Source organism: Cetorhinus maximus, chromosome 1, assembly GCF_964194155.1.
Source record: "Cetorhinus maximus chromosome 1, sCetMax3.hap1.1, whole genome shotgun sequence".
NCBI lineage: Eukaryota > Metazoa > Chordata > Chondrichthyes > Lamniformes > Cetorhinidae > Cetorhinus > Cetorhinus maximus.
In genome coordinates, this window is record NC_135879.1 from 166,976,067 (window position 1) to 166,994,336 (window position 18,270).

At 40.9% G+C, this 18,270-nt stretch overlaps 1 protein-coding gene across 6 annotated transcripts in view; it reads left to right on the forward strand.

Annotated features, from left to right (window-relative positions):
* The window catches only part of LOC144684997 (mesoderm induction early response protein 3-like), a 65,382-nt gene that overhangs the window by 17,705 nt on the left and 29,407 nt on the right, over nucleotides 1-18,270 (forward strand). For all 6 annotated transcript variants that reach the window (XM_078549545.1, XM_078549513.1, XM_078549504.1 and 3 more), the window contains 3 exons: nucleotides 1,047-1,175; nucleotides 1,294-1,414; nucleotides 10,542-10,624. In XM_078549545.1, coding sequence (XP_078405671.1) covers nucleotides 1,047-1,175; nucleotides 1,294-1,414; nucleotides 10,542-10,624 — 333 coding nt within the window. The remainder of the gene's footprint in view (nucleotides 1-1,046; nucleotides 1,176-1,293; nucleotides 1,415-10,541; nucleotides 10,625-18,270) is intronic.

An 18,270-nucleotide genomic window follows, 5' to 3' on the forward strand; every position in this document is an offset into this window, starting at 1 on the left:
TTTTACATTTCTACTTAGCTTCCTCTCATACTCTAATTTTTCTCTTCTGATTAATCTTTTCGTCATTCTCTACTGTTCTTTATATTCTGACCAGTCATTTGGCCTGCCACTCATCTTTGTGCAGTTATATGCTTTTTCCTTAAGTTTGATGCTTTCCTTCAGTTCTTTAGTTAACCACTGATGGTGGGCCCTCCCCTTAGAATTTTTCTTTATAGTAGGAATATACTTATTCTGTGTATTTTGAAATATCCCCTTAAATGTCTGCCACTGTTTCTCTATTGATCTATCCCCGAACCTAATTTCCCAGTTCACTTCAGCTAGCTCAGCTTTCATGCCCACATAATTGCCCTTATTTAAGTTTAAAATACTAGTCTTAGATCCACTCTTCTCCCTTTCAAACTGAATGTAAAATGTGTGCTTACCCCTCCCTACTCCTCTCTTCTGGCGTACTTTGTCTTGACCCTATCTGTTCCTTAGGCCATACTCTATCGTATGAAATTCTTTCCTTAACATCCTTTCCAATCTTTTTGCACTCCTACGCTGTGTTTACTCTTTGTCTGCCACCTGTAACACATTAAAATGCTTCTCTACACACGAGTGCTATAGAAATACAAGTTTTTCGGATTGTTCCCGGATTGTGCATCTTGCTCTACCAAAATCTAGTTGGTATAATGAGTTCTAATTAATTTCCTTGGCATTTATTGAACAGTGGCTTTTATTTTATTGTTCATTGGATGTGGTGATGCTAGCAAATCAGCGTTTATTTCCCCACAGTTATTGAGAAGGGAATTGCAGAATTTTTGACCCAGCAATGAATAAGGAATGACAAAATATGGCCAAGTCAGAATGTTGTGTGACGTAAAGAGAAACTTTTACTTCGTCTTGTTCCTATGATATTGCTGTTCTAGGCTTTGAGTCATCGAGGTTGAGGGGCTGGGAGGTGTTGCTGAAGTAAATTACAAGTGTGTGTTAAATCAATTGAAAAATTTTTAACTGAAAATATCATCATGTTAAGACTTTAAATTGCAGCTTTTTATGCTCAACAGGAGAGCAACATGCCACTTGATGATTTGCTGGCACTTTATGGATATGAACCTCCAGTAATAGAAAATGAAAATCCAGGGAGTTCGCCAAGTGAGCTTGCTGATGAATTACCTGACATGACTCTTGATAAGGCAAGTGAAGTAAAGCCCATCTCTTTGTAGCAATGTGTACAAATAGGCTTGAAAAAACTTGATGTGCATTATGAATTATGTCTAATAAATAATATTCCTTTTTACCTGAACCTAATAGGAGGAAATAGCAAAGGACCTACTTTCAGGTGACGATGAAGAAACACAATCTTCTGCTGATGACCTGACCCCATCTGTCACTTCTCATGAAACAACAGATTTATTTCCCCGACACTTAAGATGTAAGTTTATGGATTAGAGATAAAAATAGCTTGATCAAATACCTTGGGGCTAGAGTGGGAATTTTAAAAGTTGTTGTAAAATACCATTCATTCCACCAGGTAAGCTTTGGGGTGTAGTAAAAAGTGACAAGGAATTGGCATGTTATATTGCAAAATAAAATTTAACGACTGTGTGGACAAGCTAAGAAACTAATCTTTGTTTCCCTTCCATCAAGTTAAACATGTAATATTTACTTTGTGTAACTGCAAGGTATTTTTAAAAGTAATAAGTAAATTTGGTGTGAATTTCACTCGTACAAAATTACTTCAGACTTATGTGCAACCATATGCAAAAATAACTGACTAAACTCATAAAGTGCTGGCCAGCCACAGTGGCTAGACATAAAACCAGTGGATATATTTTTGCCATCTTCCACAAGCATCATGTATGAACTACTGAGGTCAAACCTTCATTCCTAGCAACTATATTTTTGGTTTTCAGGAGGCAGTGGGTACCACACCAGTTCAATACTCGCAATGTACCTACATTTCCAAATCAGCATGTATACTCTCTTGAGGTACATGATTCTGAATCATGTGGGTAATTGTACGTGATGTGTGATGCTTGTTAGGGAATGTGAATGCCATCTCAGTAATTGTTGGGTGGGTGACGGGGGAGTTATTGGAAGGTCTGTCCTTTGAAAATTTGAGTTTATTAATTAATTCAAACATTTATGATCTTGACAATGCTATCAGTATATTTTTCAAAGTTATGCTCGTCGGGGGAAGTGATTCTGTGCTGGAATGGAATATTTCTATACTTCAAGCTCCTGGTATTAGCACTTGAGTTAGAGCAAAACTGTCTAAACTGCCACACCCTTAACCTTTCACCTCCGATGTATCCCCAGCACTATACAGAGTGACACTTCACAAAGCAACTATCCTGATGGCCTCTCTGAGATTTTAGTGGCAGTTATTAAATGAATTTGTGCTTTTGCAGTATGCAATTATACCCACAAATAATTGTATAATATCATTTCAATCTAACCATTGTACCTGTTGACGGAGAATCTCATCTTGTCTGTTTGGATGGAATTGGAAGCCAAGTCTCACCGAAGAAAAGTGTTGCAGCCCAGGAGTTGTCAGTTTTCAGTCCTTTTAGCATTGTGAAGCTGTTTTTTGTAAAAGTTGCAGTGTTGATTGAAGTATGTGGGAGCTTACATTTTTGCTGCAAACATGAAAACGAAGAACAGTATGTACGGCCCCTTGACATCATGGGCTGTACTTGAGATACTTTCTTTTGAAGCAAACATTTCACAAACTTCTTTTGAAATTTATCAGTTTCTCTAAACACATAATTCAAAAATAATCCTGTTGGATCAATAAATTGAAGTACTTTTTTGCAAGCTGACATGAGCTGACAAACAGCATCCATACCAGAATACAACACTAAAATTGGGAATCTAGTCTGTGGGTTGATTTGTGTATTTGGCTAGACTCTGATCACTCATGAAAAGTAAATTAGTTCAGTCTTCTATTCATCTGTGGTAACTTGCGGGAAGAAGAAATGAAGTACAGAGACTGTGGATCATACGTTTCCATTTAAAATGTGTGTATGTGAAGTTATTAAATCTCAGAATTAAATTGCAACTTCTGCGATCGGGATAAACTGAGCATTGGTATTATATGTGGGTTATAGCTGTTGCCATGCCCAAGGTGGAGGTTACATAAGCTGATCTTTATTTTTAAAACTAAAACCTGATATCCCAGGTGGCAGTTTCTGTCAATGAAAATTTTTAAAGATAGGCTATAATAATTTATTCTTCCTCATACTGTGGGATTCTATCCAGATTTTCAGTGATGAGAATAGCTATTTAAAATGCCTTTTTAGTTGAGCTACATTCGCCATTGTTTTCCTTTCCTCAATCATTGCAAGACTCTCCCCTCATCTGATGTGTCGTAGAGTTTCCCCCAGCAGCATAAAATCACGCACCACTATTCTCTCACATGGTTGAGCTCTGTGTTCTCTTGTTTTCCAGCTTGGAAAGATCATTGATCTTCAAGCAAGTTATCTGCTGGTTTTAAACATTGCACAAAATGTAATGGCATCTTCGTGGTGGCAGATGGCCACTTCGGGTTCTTGCAGTTATGTTTGAAGCACAACATGACATTGTGCACTATATGATTGGACATCTCCTCCCGCACCAGACGGGAGAGTCTTCAGCAATCCTCCAAGAAAGAGTCCACTGCAGGAGTGAGGTCTGGGAGCCAGGTAAGTTGGCCCCACCACAAACCTGCTCCACAGGTGCCAAAAAGCATGGTCCTTCTCAGGTCACCACTCCTGCTGTGGCTCAGCTTACTTTGGTGCTGGCTTGTATGAGGAGTCAATCCAGCCTCGTGCCAAGTAAGCTTGGTGTCAGGATGCCACCTTTCACTTTTACACCACCCATCCAACCCTTTTTATTGAGAGGAGGTCTCAGACAACTATACAGTCATGTGCAGCAGTTGGTCAGCCATCAGTCCTTAACTGCACCACTTCTGCTAGTTGAATTCTGTTTAGGGATAGAAGCTGGTATTGACATATGCTCCATTGCTGGCAGAATTTTTTCTTTGATAAACTACTTGGGCTGAGTGAAAATTAGATCATGTTGCTGTCCAAAAAATTCTTAACAGATGCTACTACATTTCCCAATGCCAAAGTAAATTGCAGGGAGCTACCTCATGCTGACATGCGCTCCTGTTCATGCACTCCTTTATTTGAAGGTGAGACTTCATCCATGATGGGACACTCTTTAAATCCTCCTTATAGCCTTTCTCTGGCAGCGTAACCAGGTTAGCCTACTTGGGTTCAAAGGAGACAAGAAATTCTCACTTGGTACCTTCACATTTTGTTGTTCTCAAATTCCAGAATCTTAATTATTAACTGGACTGGCGGAGAGCATTGCCATTTTTACTCCATTGTGCCTGTAGTTGCTAAGCATCTGATGGTGCCAAAGAAATCCCGTTTGCTTGTGATGAAAAAAGGAGAGGTTTTTGGATCCAACTTTGCATGTTAAGCTTTGTCCAATCCTTCATGGGTTGTCTTGGCCATTGGCTAATGTTTTTCTTGTGTGTGGCAGTTTACATGCAGGAAGCTTCTGAGATTTCACATTTAGAAAAAGAGCTTCTGAAACACATTTTTTTCTTTCAGCCTCCGCCCCTATCTCAAGTTGTGCCCATTTTGTGCCGCACTTTCATTTCGATTATTAACTTCCACAGTTGCCTCTCAAGTCATATCAAGGACCCCAATACAGCAAATTCTCTTGCAAAATTGTGGGGTTTCTCACAGCCTAGAGAAACCTCTGAATTAAGTTTTCTTTTATAGCACACTATATTTGAAGCTTGTGTGCTACTGTAATGCAGTCATTAACCTGTCTAAAATAAATGTTTAATAACTGCATTAAAATAGTGACCAAAGAAATTTTACACAAGCATGTTGATCACTGGGTTACAAAGGAGGTTAAACCCCTTGGGTTTATATGGACCTTATTTCAGGTATGTCCAGGGTCTACATTGATTCCAGATGTGCAGTGTGCTGATAACTGGGCGGAGAGCAGAGTGTATGTTTGTGCTCTTCAAGAGGAATGCAACACCCTTCTGTTTTGGAACCTAATGCAATTGAGGCCAGGTGCAGAGCAGAGCAGAGCAGAGCTTCCATTACTCCAATCAACAACACACTTTTAACTGCAAGCTTAGAAGCACCCCCTCTGCTAGCACTCCACCTCTGTTTTCCTTTTCAGATTACCACAACAGGCATTCTTAGGAATTATGTTTTTATAAGGGGCTGGAATAACAGCAAAGCTTTGTGTATTCTGGGCATGTTGATTGATTTACTTTTGTATTACCCAGATGCACAGTTCTTGAATTCTCATTTAAAATCTTCTCTGCCAGTCATCTCAACACCAATCACTTGTATTCTGCTACTAGAGAATCTAAGCATCGCCCTATGACATTCAATGGCATTACCATCATTGAATCCCCCACTATCAACATCCTGGGGGTTACCATTGACCAGAAACTGAACTGGACTAGCCATATAGATATTGTGGCTACAAGAGCAGGTCAGAGGCTAGGAATTTTGTGGCGAGTAACTCACCACCTGACTCCCCAAAGCCTTGTCCGCCATCTTTAAGGCACAAGTCAGGAGTGTGATGGAATACTCTCCACTTGCCTGGATGAGTGCAGCTCTAACAACACTCAAGAAGCTTGACACTGTCCAGGACAAAGCAGCCCACTTGATTGGCACCACTTCCACAAGCATTCACTCCCTCCATCACTGACGTATAGTTGCGTCACACTGCTGTGTGTACCATCTACAAATTACACTGCAGGAACTCACCAAGGCTCCTTAGACAGCACCTTCCAAACCCATGACCACTACCATCTAGAAGGACAAGGGCAGCAAATACATGGGAACACCACCACCGTTCCTTCACTGTCGCTGGGACAAAATCCTGGAACTCCCTCCCTAACAACACTGGCTGTGCCTACACCACATGGACTGCAGCGGTTCAAGAAGACAGCTTACTACCACCTTCTCGGGGAAAATTAGGGATGGGCGATAAATGCTGGCCTAACCAGCAACGCCCACATCCCATGAATGATTTTTTAAATAAAACTAATGCCAGATGTCTGCTTGAACCTTGAGTTGAAGATTCAGAAACTGTATACTCTTCCGATTCAAGTTTCAGTTTCCCATGAAAAACTTTGACCTAATAGCAGTTGAATACTTGTCGGGTTAGGTTAATTTACCATATGTAATAAGATGTGTGAGCCCAAGGCCTTTTAAAAATTGCATTTTCTTGCACCTGTAAGCAAGAATCTACTTCAAAAATTCTGTTCCAGGAACAAATTAAACAACTGCAGTGCTTGCCAGCTACTGCGTTTGAAAATTTAAACTTATGATCATTATTGACTTTAGATCTGCAATGATTTTACTTGCTCACTGCAGGGTTGTTGTCTGAGCTTAAGTGTAATATCCATCATCTGGACCAACTAGGCTTGTCTAGATAATGAAATGCTATGGTTACTAGCTATCCCTCCAATGGAAACTGGTCACCTGGTGTACAATGATTCATGATCTTGATGTCCTTTCAGTTCTGGAGTATCTTAAACATTTGCTCAACTTAAACCTGTTGCAGATTTTATAAACACACCTTTTAAAGAACGTTTGATTGGGATTCACTCCCCTATATTTTCTGAAGTCTTTGTGTCAGCTTTTCTTTTTAGCTGGCTGTTAACTAGAATGCAGAGTTATGTTAAATGCATTTAATTAATTGTGTTTGAAGCAAAGCTTTTTGAATGGAAGATTGTTCTTATATCCTTAATTTTGATTTTGACAGAAGTTAATGAACCCCAAATGATTTGGTATGAAGAATATCCATAAATTGCATACTTTTTAAGTTAAGACAACTTTGAAATATCAACAGTAATAGCCAACACTTATTTGATTAATCCATTTTTTTTAAAGTGGAAGAACAACTTTTTCCAGTTCCACTGCATAATGTCAGAAGAGCTTTTTTAAGTTTTAAATTAAGGTTGTTCATGAAACTAGACAGTTTATATCAGATGAAAGTAGTGATGTCTCTTATTTTCAAACTAAGACTGGCAGAGTGCAGCTATCTTTTCTTTCCTGCTTATCTGCGGTGCTGTTGCTTGAAGCGGTCTGCATACTTATTAGCATGCATTGTTTTGATATGGTAGTATTTTGGCTGTGGGCTTTTGTCCAGGCAAGCAAGGGTTCCTGCTTGAAAGTCTGATGAAGCATACTCTAGTGATGCAAGGAGGATCATGAATTAGCAAGAAAACTGAGATGCTATTTGATTCCTAATTAAAACAATTATTTATCATTGAAATATTGCCCCTTCTGTGTAAATGATGGTTTCATTCAAACATATGCAGGAACAAAAAAAATGTGGTTCAGACTGCATAGCTTAGTTTTGGTGCCATATCTGTATTCCTTTACTCCTTGTTGAATCTGGAAACTGTTTAATGATTCAATAGAATCCATGTAGATGAGAATCTATCCAAAGGTTAACAGTTATAATTAGGTATAATTGCTGTTTGAGATGTATTTAAGTTTCTGTTTTTGTCTGCTTTCTGAGGAAAAGTTGCTTTACTTAAGATCAGCTGGTAAGTTTATCTCTTGGCTTGAGTCCCTAATGCCAGGGAAAGGGAGGCTTTTTTTTTCTAGTAATTTAGAGGCTTCAATGGGGTAAATCTAGAACTAATCATTAACTGGCAAAGCCAGTGATGTAGATGTCTTATCAGCTGCTCCTCTGAAAACCAACCCCAGTATGCAAAGAAAAGAAAAGGGCCTGCTGAGTTTTCTAACTTTTCTTTACACACTTTTTTATCACTCTGAGAGAAGCTAGAAGACTGCCTTTGTCACTTTGTTCCAATGTACTTTGTCATGGAGTAGTAGGATATTAGTACAAATCAGATAGTAATAGGAAACTGGCTTCCCAATGACAATTTAATTTTTGCCATGCAGTTGAGCAGGTAACATACAGGGTTTAGGTGCTTTCTTACAGGGAGGGACAGTTGTTACTCCTTGCCATGATTATTGACATAGCCCTACCTGGCTAGAAAATGGTCACGTCTGAGAACTGCAGTTTTCTCCTTGTGGCAGTTTTGTCCTTTTTAGGTGACAGGAGTAAGGGGAAATAGATATCCAAATGTATAATTACTGTGGTAGTGATTCAGGGGGTAGTTGCTATATGTACTCAATTAATTTTGAGATAAAACTGGACAAAGTTTATATTTAACTCCTATAGGTAAGATCAGTCATTAAGAAGAATCTCAAACCTGACTTTTAATGTCTCTACTAAGGTGGAAGTAATCTTGGATTGTCAGGATAAATATCTTTTCAAGACCTTTGGAAAAATAAGGCTTCTTAGTTGTTGTTCACAGGATTGAGGTCAAGGATGTTTCTATTCAGTTATACTTAAATTGAGGTCCAAGAATTTCTTCCAGATATGTAGCTGCTTTGTGTACTTAAAAATTACACAGGCTATATCTTTCGCCACATTATTTATTTAACATTGATAATACATTGAAAATCTTAAACACTTCTTCAAACACTACCTCATAACGTTTACCATTATAAAATCTTGTTTATGTTTACAATGTTAACTGCTCAAGTAAACTAGCCAAGTTGGAATTGCATCCTCCCAACAGTTGAGGTGCTCTACAGTTGAAGATGTAATTGCAGTGTGACAAGTTTACACAAATGATATCATAATTTATAATGGAAACATAAAAATAATAAATTTGTGACTTTGGAATTGGGGACTGAATTGCATAGGTGCATACCTTCCAAATATCCCCTGCTTTACCTGGGTGATCCATCTTGGCCTCGTCCTGAGGTCCCCATCACCACAAATGCCAATCTTCAGTTAATTGATTCACTGCACGAGATATCAAGATAAGGGTGAAGGCATTGGATGCAGCAAAGGCTATGGCCCCTGACAATATCATTGTGGTGCTGAAGACTTGTGCTTCAGAACAAACCACACTCTTAGCAAAGCACTTACAATATTGGCATCTACCTGACAATGTGAAAAATTGCCCAGGTATGTTCTGTCTACGAAAACGGGACAAACCCAATCCAGCCAATTATCACCCCAACAGTCTACTGTCATCAGGGAAGTGATGAAAAGTGCCTTTGACAGTGCTATAAAGCGGCACTTATTCAGCAATAACCAGCTCATTGATGTGGAGTTTGTGTTCTGCTGGGCCACCTTGGTCCAAATGTGGAAAAAAGAATTGAATTCCAGAAGTGAGATGAGAATGACTGCCTTTGACATCAAGGCAGCATTTGACTAATGTGGCATCAAGGAGCCTAAACAAAATTGAAGTCAATGAGAATTAGGGGAAAAACAATCCACTGGTTGGAATCAAAGCTAACACAAAAAAGATGGTTGTGGTTGTTGAGGCCAATCATCTCACCCTAGAATATTGCTGCAGGAGTTGCTCAGGGTAGTAACCCAGGCCCAACGATCTTCACTTTCTTCATCAGTGACCACCTCTTCAATACAAGGTCAGAAGTGGGGATGTTTGCTGATGACTGCACAGTGTTTGGTACAATTCCAAATTCTCAGATACTGAAGCAGTCTGTGCCTGCATGCAGCAAGATTTGAACAACACTCAGATTTAGTGTAAAAGATTTTTGGTAAGTGGCAAGTAACATTGTTGCCACACAAGAGCCAGACAGTTATAATCTCCAACAAGAGAGAGTCTAACCATCTCTTGACATTCAGTGCCAATGTCATCAATGAATCCTCCACCATCAGCTTCCTGGGGGGTGGTGCTAGACCAGAAACTTAACTGGACCACTGATACTGATCAGAGACTGGGAATTCTGTAGCGAGTATCTCATTTCCAGATCCCCAAAGCCTGTCCATCATCTTCAAGGCACAAGTCAGGTGTGCAATGGAATACTGTCCTCTTGCCCAGATGAATGCAGCTCCAACAACACTCTAGAAGCTCAACACTATCCAGGGCAAAGCAGCCCATGTTTTTTTGGCACCCCATCCACCACCTTAAGAATTCACTCCCTCCACCACCAGTGTATACTAACAGCAGTAGGTCCAATCCACAAGATGCACTGCCACAACTTGGCAAGCCTCCTTTGACGGCACCTTTGAAACCTCAGCTTCTGTCACCGAGAAGAACATGGGCAGCAGGTGCATGGGAATACCACCAACCTCAATTTCCCCATCAAATCCCATACCACCCTGACTTGGAGCGATATCACTTTTCCTTCCCTGTCGCTGGGTCAAAATCTTGCAACTCTCCCTAGCACCACTATGGGTGTACCTACACCACATGGACTCCAATGGTTCAAGAAGGCAGCTCACCACCTCTAGGGCAATTTATGTCGGCCTTGTCAGCGATGCTCACATGCCAGGAATTAATTTTTTTTAAAAATCAAAAAATCCATTATTTGGATGATTTCTGGACATTGCCTTTAATATTTTTTTCTTGGTTGAGTGTGAATTAATATCCTTGGTCAATAATAAAACTCCCTTCCATCTTGAACATAATGAAATTGATGCATTTTTAATGGCCATTTTCTGACAACTGTCTTTAACTTTCTTGCACATAGCAAGCACTACCTTTGATGGTGATAAAGAATCTGAAGATGAAGAAGGACAGGATGATTGTGTCCCGCCTGAAGACTTGAAAAAGGTACTCTAAACTCAGCATGTAAATTGTTTAATCTGACCTGTAATTTATACCACGAGTTAAAATCAGCAATTCCACTTTGAATTTGCTATACTGCTGAATGAGTGTTTCTTGATAATCTTGTCGGGTATAGTAAAAAGGTTTGTAGGAGCTGTATTTGGTCCTTTAGTTATTAGGGATGAGGTGAAATGTACATACAAATATATGAAATAGGAGCAGAAGTAGGCTATTCGGCCCCTTGAGCCTGCTCCGCCATTCAATAAGATCATGGCTGATCTGTTCATGTATCACGTTCCACATTCTCATCTACCTCCAGTAACCTTTGATTCCCTTGCCTAAGAAGAATCTGTTTGCCTCTGCCTTAAAAATATTAATTGACCCCCCCACATCTCCACACCTTCTGAGGCAGAGTTCCAAAGTTGCACAGCCCTGTCAGAGAAAAAAATCCTCATCTCTGTCCTAAAAGGGCGACCCCTAATTTTAAAACCGTGCCCCTTAGTTCTGGACTGTTCTAAGAGAGGAAACATCCTTTCCATGTCCACCTTGTTAAGATTGTTCAGGATCTTATATTTTTCAATCAAGCCACCCCACATTCTTTTAAACTCCAGTGGAAACAAGCACAGTCTATCCAACCTTTCCTCATAAGACAACCCGCTCATTCCAGGTATCAATCTATTAATCTCTGAACCGCCTTCAACGCATTTATATCCTTCCTTTAACAAGGAGGCCAAAACTGTGCGCACTATTCAAGATGTGGTCTCACCAATGCTTTGTATAACTGAAGTATAACACCTTTACTTTTATGTTCAGTTCCCCTCATAATAAAGGATAGCATTCCATTAGCCTTGTTAATTACTTGCTGTGCCTGCATACAAACTTTTTTTGACTCATGGAGTAGAACACCTAGATCCCTCTGCACCTGGGACTTTTGCAGCCATTCTCCATTGAAGCAATACTCTGCTTTTTTATTCTTCCTGCCACTGTGAACAACTTCACATTTTCCCCCATTATACCTCATCTGCTAGATTTTTGCTCACTCACTCAACCTATCTATATCCATCTGGGACCTCCATATGTCCTCTTCACAACACGCTAGCAGTGTACTAGGTGACCACATGCAGGAAGTTCTGCCAGCTGCAGAAACTTGAGCTCCAGGTTTCAAAGCTCGAGCGGTGGCTGGAGTTATTGTGGCCCATCAACGAGGCTTAGAGCTACGAGGCTAGCATGTCCAGAGATGTGGTGACAGCACAGCTTAGGAGGCTGGAGGCAGAAAGAGAATGGGTGACCACCAGGCAGTCCAAGAGAACCAGGCAAATAGTGCAGGAGTTCCCTTGGGTCCCGCTCACAAATTGGTTTTCCGTTTTGGAAGCTGATGAGGGTGCTGGTTCCTTAGAGGAGTGCAGTCACAGCCAAGTTTTTGGCAACATGAGTGGCTCGGCTGTACAGAATGGGAGGAAGAAGGAAAAGAGCAATAGTGATAGGGGATTCATTAGTTAGGGGAACAGATATGCGTTTCTACGGCTGTAGACGTGACTCCAGGATGATGTGTAACCTCCCTGGATGTCACCAAGCAGCTGCAGGACTTTCTTCTGGGGGAGGGTGAACAGTCAGAGATCATGGCCCACATTGGTACCAATGACTTGGGTAGGAAGGGGGATTTGGTCCTGTGATCAGAGTTTAGGGAGATAGGTTGAAAATTAGCAAGCAGGACCTCAAATGTAGTAATGTCTGGATTACTCCCAGTGCCACGTGCATGTGAGTACAGAAATAGAAGGATAAGGCAGATGAATGCATGGCTGGAGAGATGGCTCAGGAGGGAGGGCTTTAGATTCCTGGGACACTGGGACTGGCTCTAGGGAAGATGGCACCTGTACAAGCGGATGGGTTGCAACTGAACAGAGCTGGGACTGAGTTCCTTGTAAGGCATTTTGCTAGTGCTTTTGGAAGGGTTTTAAACTAATTCAGGGGTGTGGGAACCAGGAGAAGAATATTAGAGGAATGCCAAGGTGCACAAAATACTGGGAAAGACTGAAAGCATTAGTATAGAGAATAGTAAGTTAATAGGTAGAATAGCGTGAAGGAGAAAGTCATGAAGTCTAAATCAGGGTTACTGTGAATGCATGGAGTATAGTAAATAAGATTGGGGAGCTACAGACACAGATTGCCATGTTGTGGCGATAACAACACCTGGCTCAACGAAGGGCAGGACTGAGTGTTAAAAATTCCTGGGCACAAAGTGTTCAGAAAAAATAGGAAAGGAAGGAAAGGAGAGGTGGCAGTATTGGTAAAAGAGAGCATTGCAGTGTTGGAGAAAGAGATTGTTCCAGAGGGTTCAAGGACAATCAATTTGGCTAAAACTAAGGAACAAAAAGGGTCCAATTACATTGCTCAGTGTAGTCTGTAGACTGCCAACTAGTGGGAAGGATGTAGAGGAACAAATCTAGGGAAATTATAAAGAGATGCAAACATTATAGAGTAGTTACAATGGGGGACTTTAATTATCCGAATGTAGACTGGGACAATGGTAGTGTAAAGGGTGGAGAGAAGCAAGCATTCCTAGATTGTGTCAGGAGAATTTTCTACACCAGTATGTGTCCAGTCCAACAAGAAAGGATGCACTGCCAGGCCTGGTTCTTGGAAATGAGGTGGGCCAAGTAGATTAAGTGTCAGTGGGGCAAACATTTAGGAGACAGTGATCATTGTATTGTAAGGTTTAGGATGATGGTAGAAAAGGACAACGGGCAATCCAGAGTAAGGATAATTAACTGGGGGAGAGCCTACTTCAATGGGGCAAGAACGGAGCTGGGCTGGATAGACTGGAATAAAAGTTTGGCGGGAAAAACTGTAGCTGAACAATGGGCTACCTTAAAAAGAAATGGTTCGGTCACAGTCAAGGTATAGTCCCTCAAAAGGGAAAGGTAGGGCAAACAAATCCAGAGCTTCCTGGATGAAAAAGGAGATAGAAATTTAGATAAAGAAGAAAAAGTGTGCTTATGACAGATGGCAAGTAGAAAATACAATTGAGAACTAAGCACAATGCAGAAGGTTCAGCGGGGAGATGAAAAAGCAAATAAGAGCAGCAAAGAGGGGTTATGAGAAAAGACTGGCAGCCAAGATAAAAGGGATTTCCAAAGTCTTCTATTGGCATATAAATAGTAAAAGGAGGAGTAGGGCCAATTAGGAACCAAAAAGGGAATTGCACATGGATGCAGAGGGCATGCCTGAGGTGTTAAATGAATCTGTCTTTACCAAGGAAGCAGATACTACCCAGGCCATGGTGACAGAGGAGGAAATTCTGTCATTAGAAAGATTCAAAATTGATCAAGTAGTGTTGGATAAACTATCGGTATTTTAAAGGTGACAAGGCACCGGGACTGGTTGAGATGTATCCAAGGATATTGAAGGAAGTGAGAATGGAAATTGCAGGGCCACTGGCCATAATCTTTCAGTCTATGGAAGACTCAGGGGAGGTACCAGAGGAATGGAAAATTGGAAACATTATGCCCTTGTTCAAAATATGTTGCAAGGATAAGCCCAGCAATTATAGGCTAGTCAGTTTAACTTAAGTGGTGGGGAAGCTTCTAGGAATAATTTTTTGGGACAAAATTAGTAGTCACATGGAAAAAAAGTGGGTTGATTAGGAAGAGCCTGCATGGATTTCTGAAGGGGAAATAGTGTTTAACTAACTTTCTGGAGTTTTTTTGAAGTGGTAACAGAGAGAGTTGATGAGGGTAATGTTATTGGCATGGCGTACATGGACTTTCAAAAGGCATTTGATACAGTGCCACACAACAGACTTGTGAGAAAAGTTATAGCACATGAAATAAAAGGGACAGTAGCAATGTGGATAAAAAATTGGCTGAGTAATAGGAAACAGAGTAATGGTCAATGGATATTTTTAGGAAGGTTTTTAGTGGCATTCTCCAGGAGTCAGTATTGGGACCCTTGCTTTTCCTGATATAAGTGATCTAGATCTTGGCGTGCAGGGGTCAATTTCAAAGTTTGTGAATCATATGAAACTTGGAAGCATTGTAAACTACGAGGAGGACAGTATAGAACTTCAAAAGGACATAGACAAGTTGGTGGAGTGGGCAGATAGATGGCAGATGAAGTTCAATGCAGTGAAGTGAGAGGTGATGTGTTTTGGTAGGAAGAACATGGCGAGCCAATATAAAATAAGGGGTACAATTCCTAAGGGGGTGCAGGAGCAGAGGGACCTGTGTGTATATGTGATAGATCATTGAAGATGGCAGGACAGGTGGAGAGAGCAGTTAATAAAACATGTAGTATCCTGAGCTTTATTAATGGGATCATAGAGTACAAGAGCAAAGAGGCTATGCTGAGTTTATATAAGATGCTAGTTTAACCTCAGCTGGAGCATTGTGCACAGTTCTGGGTGCCACATTATAGGAAGGATGTGAATATATTGGAGAGAGAGTGCAGAAGAGGTTTACAACAATGGTTCCAGGGATGAGTTTATTATGAAGATTGATTGGAGAGGTTGGGACTCTTCTCCTTGGAGAGAAGAAGTCTACGGGGAGATTTGATAGAGGTGTTCCAAATCATGAGGGGGCTGGATAGATAGGGAGAAACTGTTCCCGCTCGTAAAATGATCGTGAACGAGAGGGCACAGATTTAAAGTGATTTGCATAAGAAGCAAATGCAATGTGAGAAGAAACTTTTTCACACAGCCGAGTCTTTCGAGTCTGGAATGCACTGTCTGGAAGTGTGGTGGAGGCAGATTCATTCGAGGCATTCAAGCGGGCATTGGATGATTCTTTGAATAAAATAATGTGCAAGGGGAAAAGGCAGGAGAATGGCACTAAGTCATAATGCTCATTTAGAGAGTCAGTGCAGCCATGATGGGTTGAATGGCCTCCTGCACTGTAACAATTCTGTGATCCTGTAAACATACTTTCCTACCTATCTCTGTGTCATCTGCAAAATTAGCTGCCACGCCTTCGCTCCCCTCATCTAAACCATTGATATAAATTGTAAAAAGTTGAGGCCCCAGCACATCCCTGTAGAAGTCCACTTGTCACATCCTGCCAATCAGGAAAAGACCCATTAATGCATACTCTGTTTTCTGACAGCCAACCAAGCTTCTACCCATGTTAATATGTTATCCCCTAAACCATGTGCTTTTGTTTTCCGCAATAACTTTTGATGAGGCACCTAATCAAATGCATTGTGGAAATCTAAGTACAGTACGTCTACAGGCTCCCCTTTTATCCACAGTGCATGTTACTCCTTCAGAGACCTCCAATAAATTGATTAAACATGATATCCCTTTCACAAAACCACACTGACTCTTCCCGATTACCTTGGGTTTTTCTAAGTGCCCAGCTATAACCTCAATGATCTATTCTAACACCTTCCCCACAATACGTCAAACTAGAATAGAGGGGTTATATTTGCTACTTTCCAGTCTGGTGGAACCTTTTCAGAATCTAGGTAATTTTGGAAAATTAACATCAACGCATCTACTACCTCATTAGCCTCCTCTTTTAAGACTTGAGGATAAAGTTCATCAGGACCCGGAGACTTGTCAGCCTGCGGCGCCATCAGTTTGCTCAGAACCGCTTCCCTCTTTATTGTAATTTCTCCAAGTTTCTCTCTTCCTTCTACCTCCTGATTTATAGCTATTATTGGAATTTTTTTTGTGTCTTCAATATGAAGACAGAAGCAAACTATTTGTTCATTACATCTGCCATTTCCTTACTATCTGCTATTGACTCCCCGTTGTCACTCTCTAGAGGACCAACATTCACTCTTTTCCTTTTTAAATACCTGTAGAAACTCTTGCTATCTGTTTTTACATTTTTAGCTAGCTTCCTCTCATTCTCTAATTTCTTTCTCCTGATGAACCTCAGTCATTCTCTGCCATTCTTTATATTGTGACCAATCATTTGACCTGCCACTCTTCTTTGCACAGTTATGTTTTTGCCTCAAGTTTGATGCTTTTCTTAACTTCTTCAGTTAACCATAGATGTTGGGTCCTCCCTTTAGAATTTTCTTGTATAGTAGGAATATACTTATCCTGAGTACTCTGAAATATCCCCTTAAATGTCTGCAACTGCTTCTCTTTTGCTCCATCCTCTAGCCTAGTATCCTAGTTCACTCCAGCAAGCTCAGCTTTCATGCCCACATAGTTGCCCTTATTTAAGTTTAAAATACTAGTCTTAGACCCACTCTTTCTCCCTTACAAACTGGATGTAAAATTCAATCATATTGTCGTAGCTGTTACCTAGGGGTGCCTTTACTCTGAGGTCATTAATTAATCCTGTCACGTTACATAATGCCAAGTCTAATATAACCTGCTCTCTGGTTGGTTCCAGAACGTGCTGCTCTAAGAAACTATCTCATAAGCATCTTGTGAATTCTTCATTCAGGCTACTACTGCCAATCTGATCTTTCCAATTAATATGTAGATTAAAATCACCAATGATTATCGCTGCCCCTTTATCACAAGCACCTAATATTTCTTCTTGTACGCTTTGTCCTACATTGTGGTTATTGTTAGGGGGCCTGTAGACTACTGCAACTAGTGACTCTTTCCCTAATATTCCTCATCTCCACCCAAACCAATTCTACATCCAGATCTCTTGAACCAAGGCCATCTTGAACTATTGCACCAATGCCATCTCTCATTAACTGCTATTCCTCCACTTTTACCTAGCTTCCTATTCTTCTTGAATGTCATATACCCCTCAATATTCAGGAGCCCCCATCCTTGCTATCCTGCAGCCACATCTCCATAATGGCTATCAGATCATATTTATGTGCACTATCAATTAATTTACTTTATGAATGCTACGGGCATTCAAATACAGAGCCTTTAGTTTTGTCTTATTGTTATCTTTGTAACATCTAGTCTAGACTGTTGGTGTATACTTAGGGTTTTTTCTCCATGTCCCTTCCTGCCATTCTGACCCTTATTTCCCATATTACTACTTGGCTCTTCTACCTTGACTCTGCCCCTTGATTTGCTACATCGACCCAAGATTGATCCCTCACAGCACCCCCCCCCCCCCCCCCGACCCCGTTTAGTTTAAAGCCCACTCTATATCCCTAGTTATGTGGCTTGCTAGAACACTGGTCCCAGCATAGTTCAGGTATAGACCCTCCCAACCCTACAGCCCTCGCTTTCCCCAGTACAGATGCCAGTGCCTCATGAACTGGAACCCACTTTTCCCACACCAACCTTTGAGCCACGCATTCATTTTTCTAATCTGATTTGCTTTATGCCAATTTGCATGTGGCTCAGGTAATAATCCAGAGATTATTACCTTTGAGGTTTTGCTTCTTAATTTGGTGCCTAGTTCCTCATACTGACTATGCAGAACCTCCTTCCTCATCCTGCCTATGTCACTGGCATCTAAATGGATCATGACAGCTGAATCTTTTCCCCCTCCCGTTAGGTTCTTCTCCAGCCCTGAGCAAATGTCCCGACCCCTGGCACTAGGCAGGCAATACAGCCATCTGGACTCTCACTCTTTGCTACAGAGAATGGTGTCAATTCCCCTCACTATACTGTCCCCTACTACTATATTTCTTTTTGCTCCCCCCACTTGAATGGCTTCCTGTAACACAGTGTCATGGTCAATCAGCTCATTCACGCTGCAGCCTGCACTCTCATCCAAACAAGC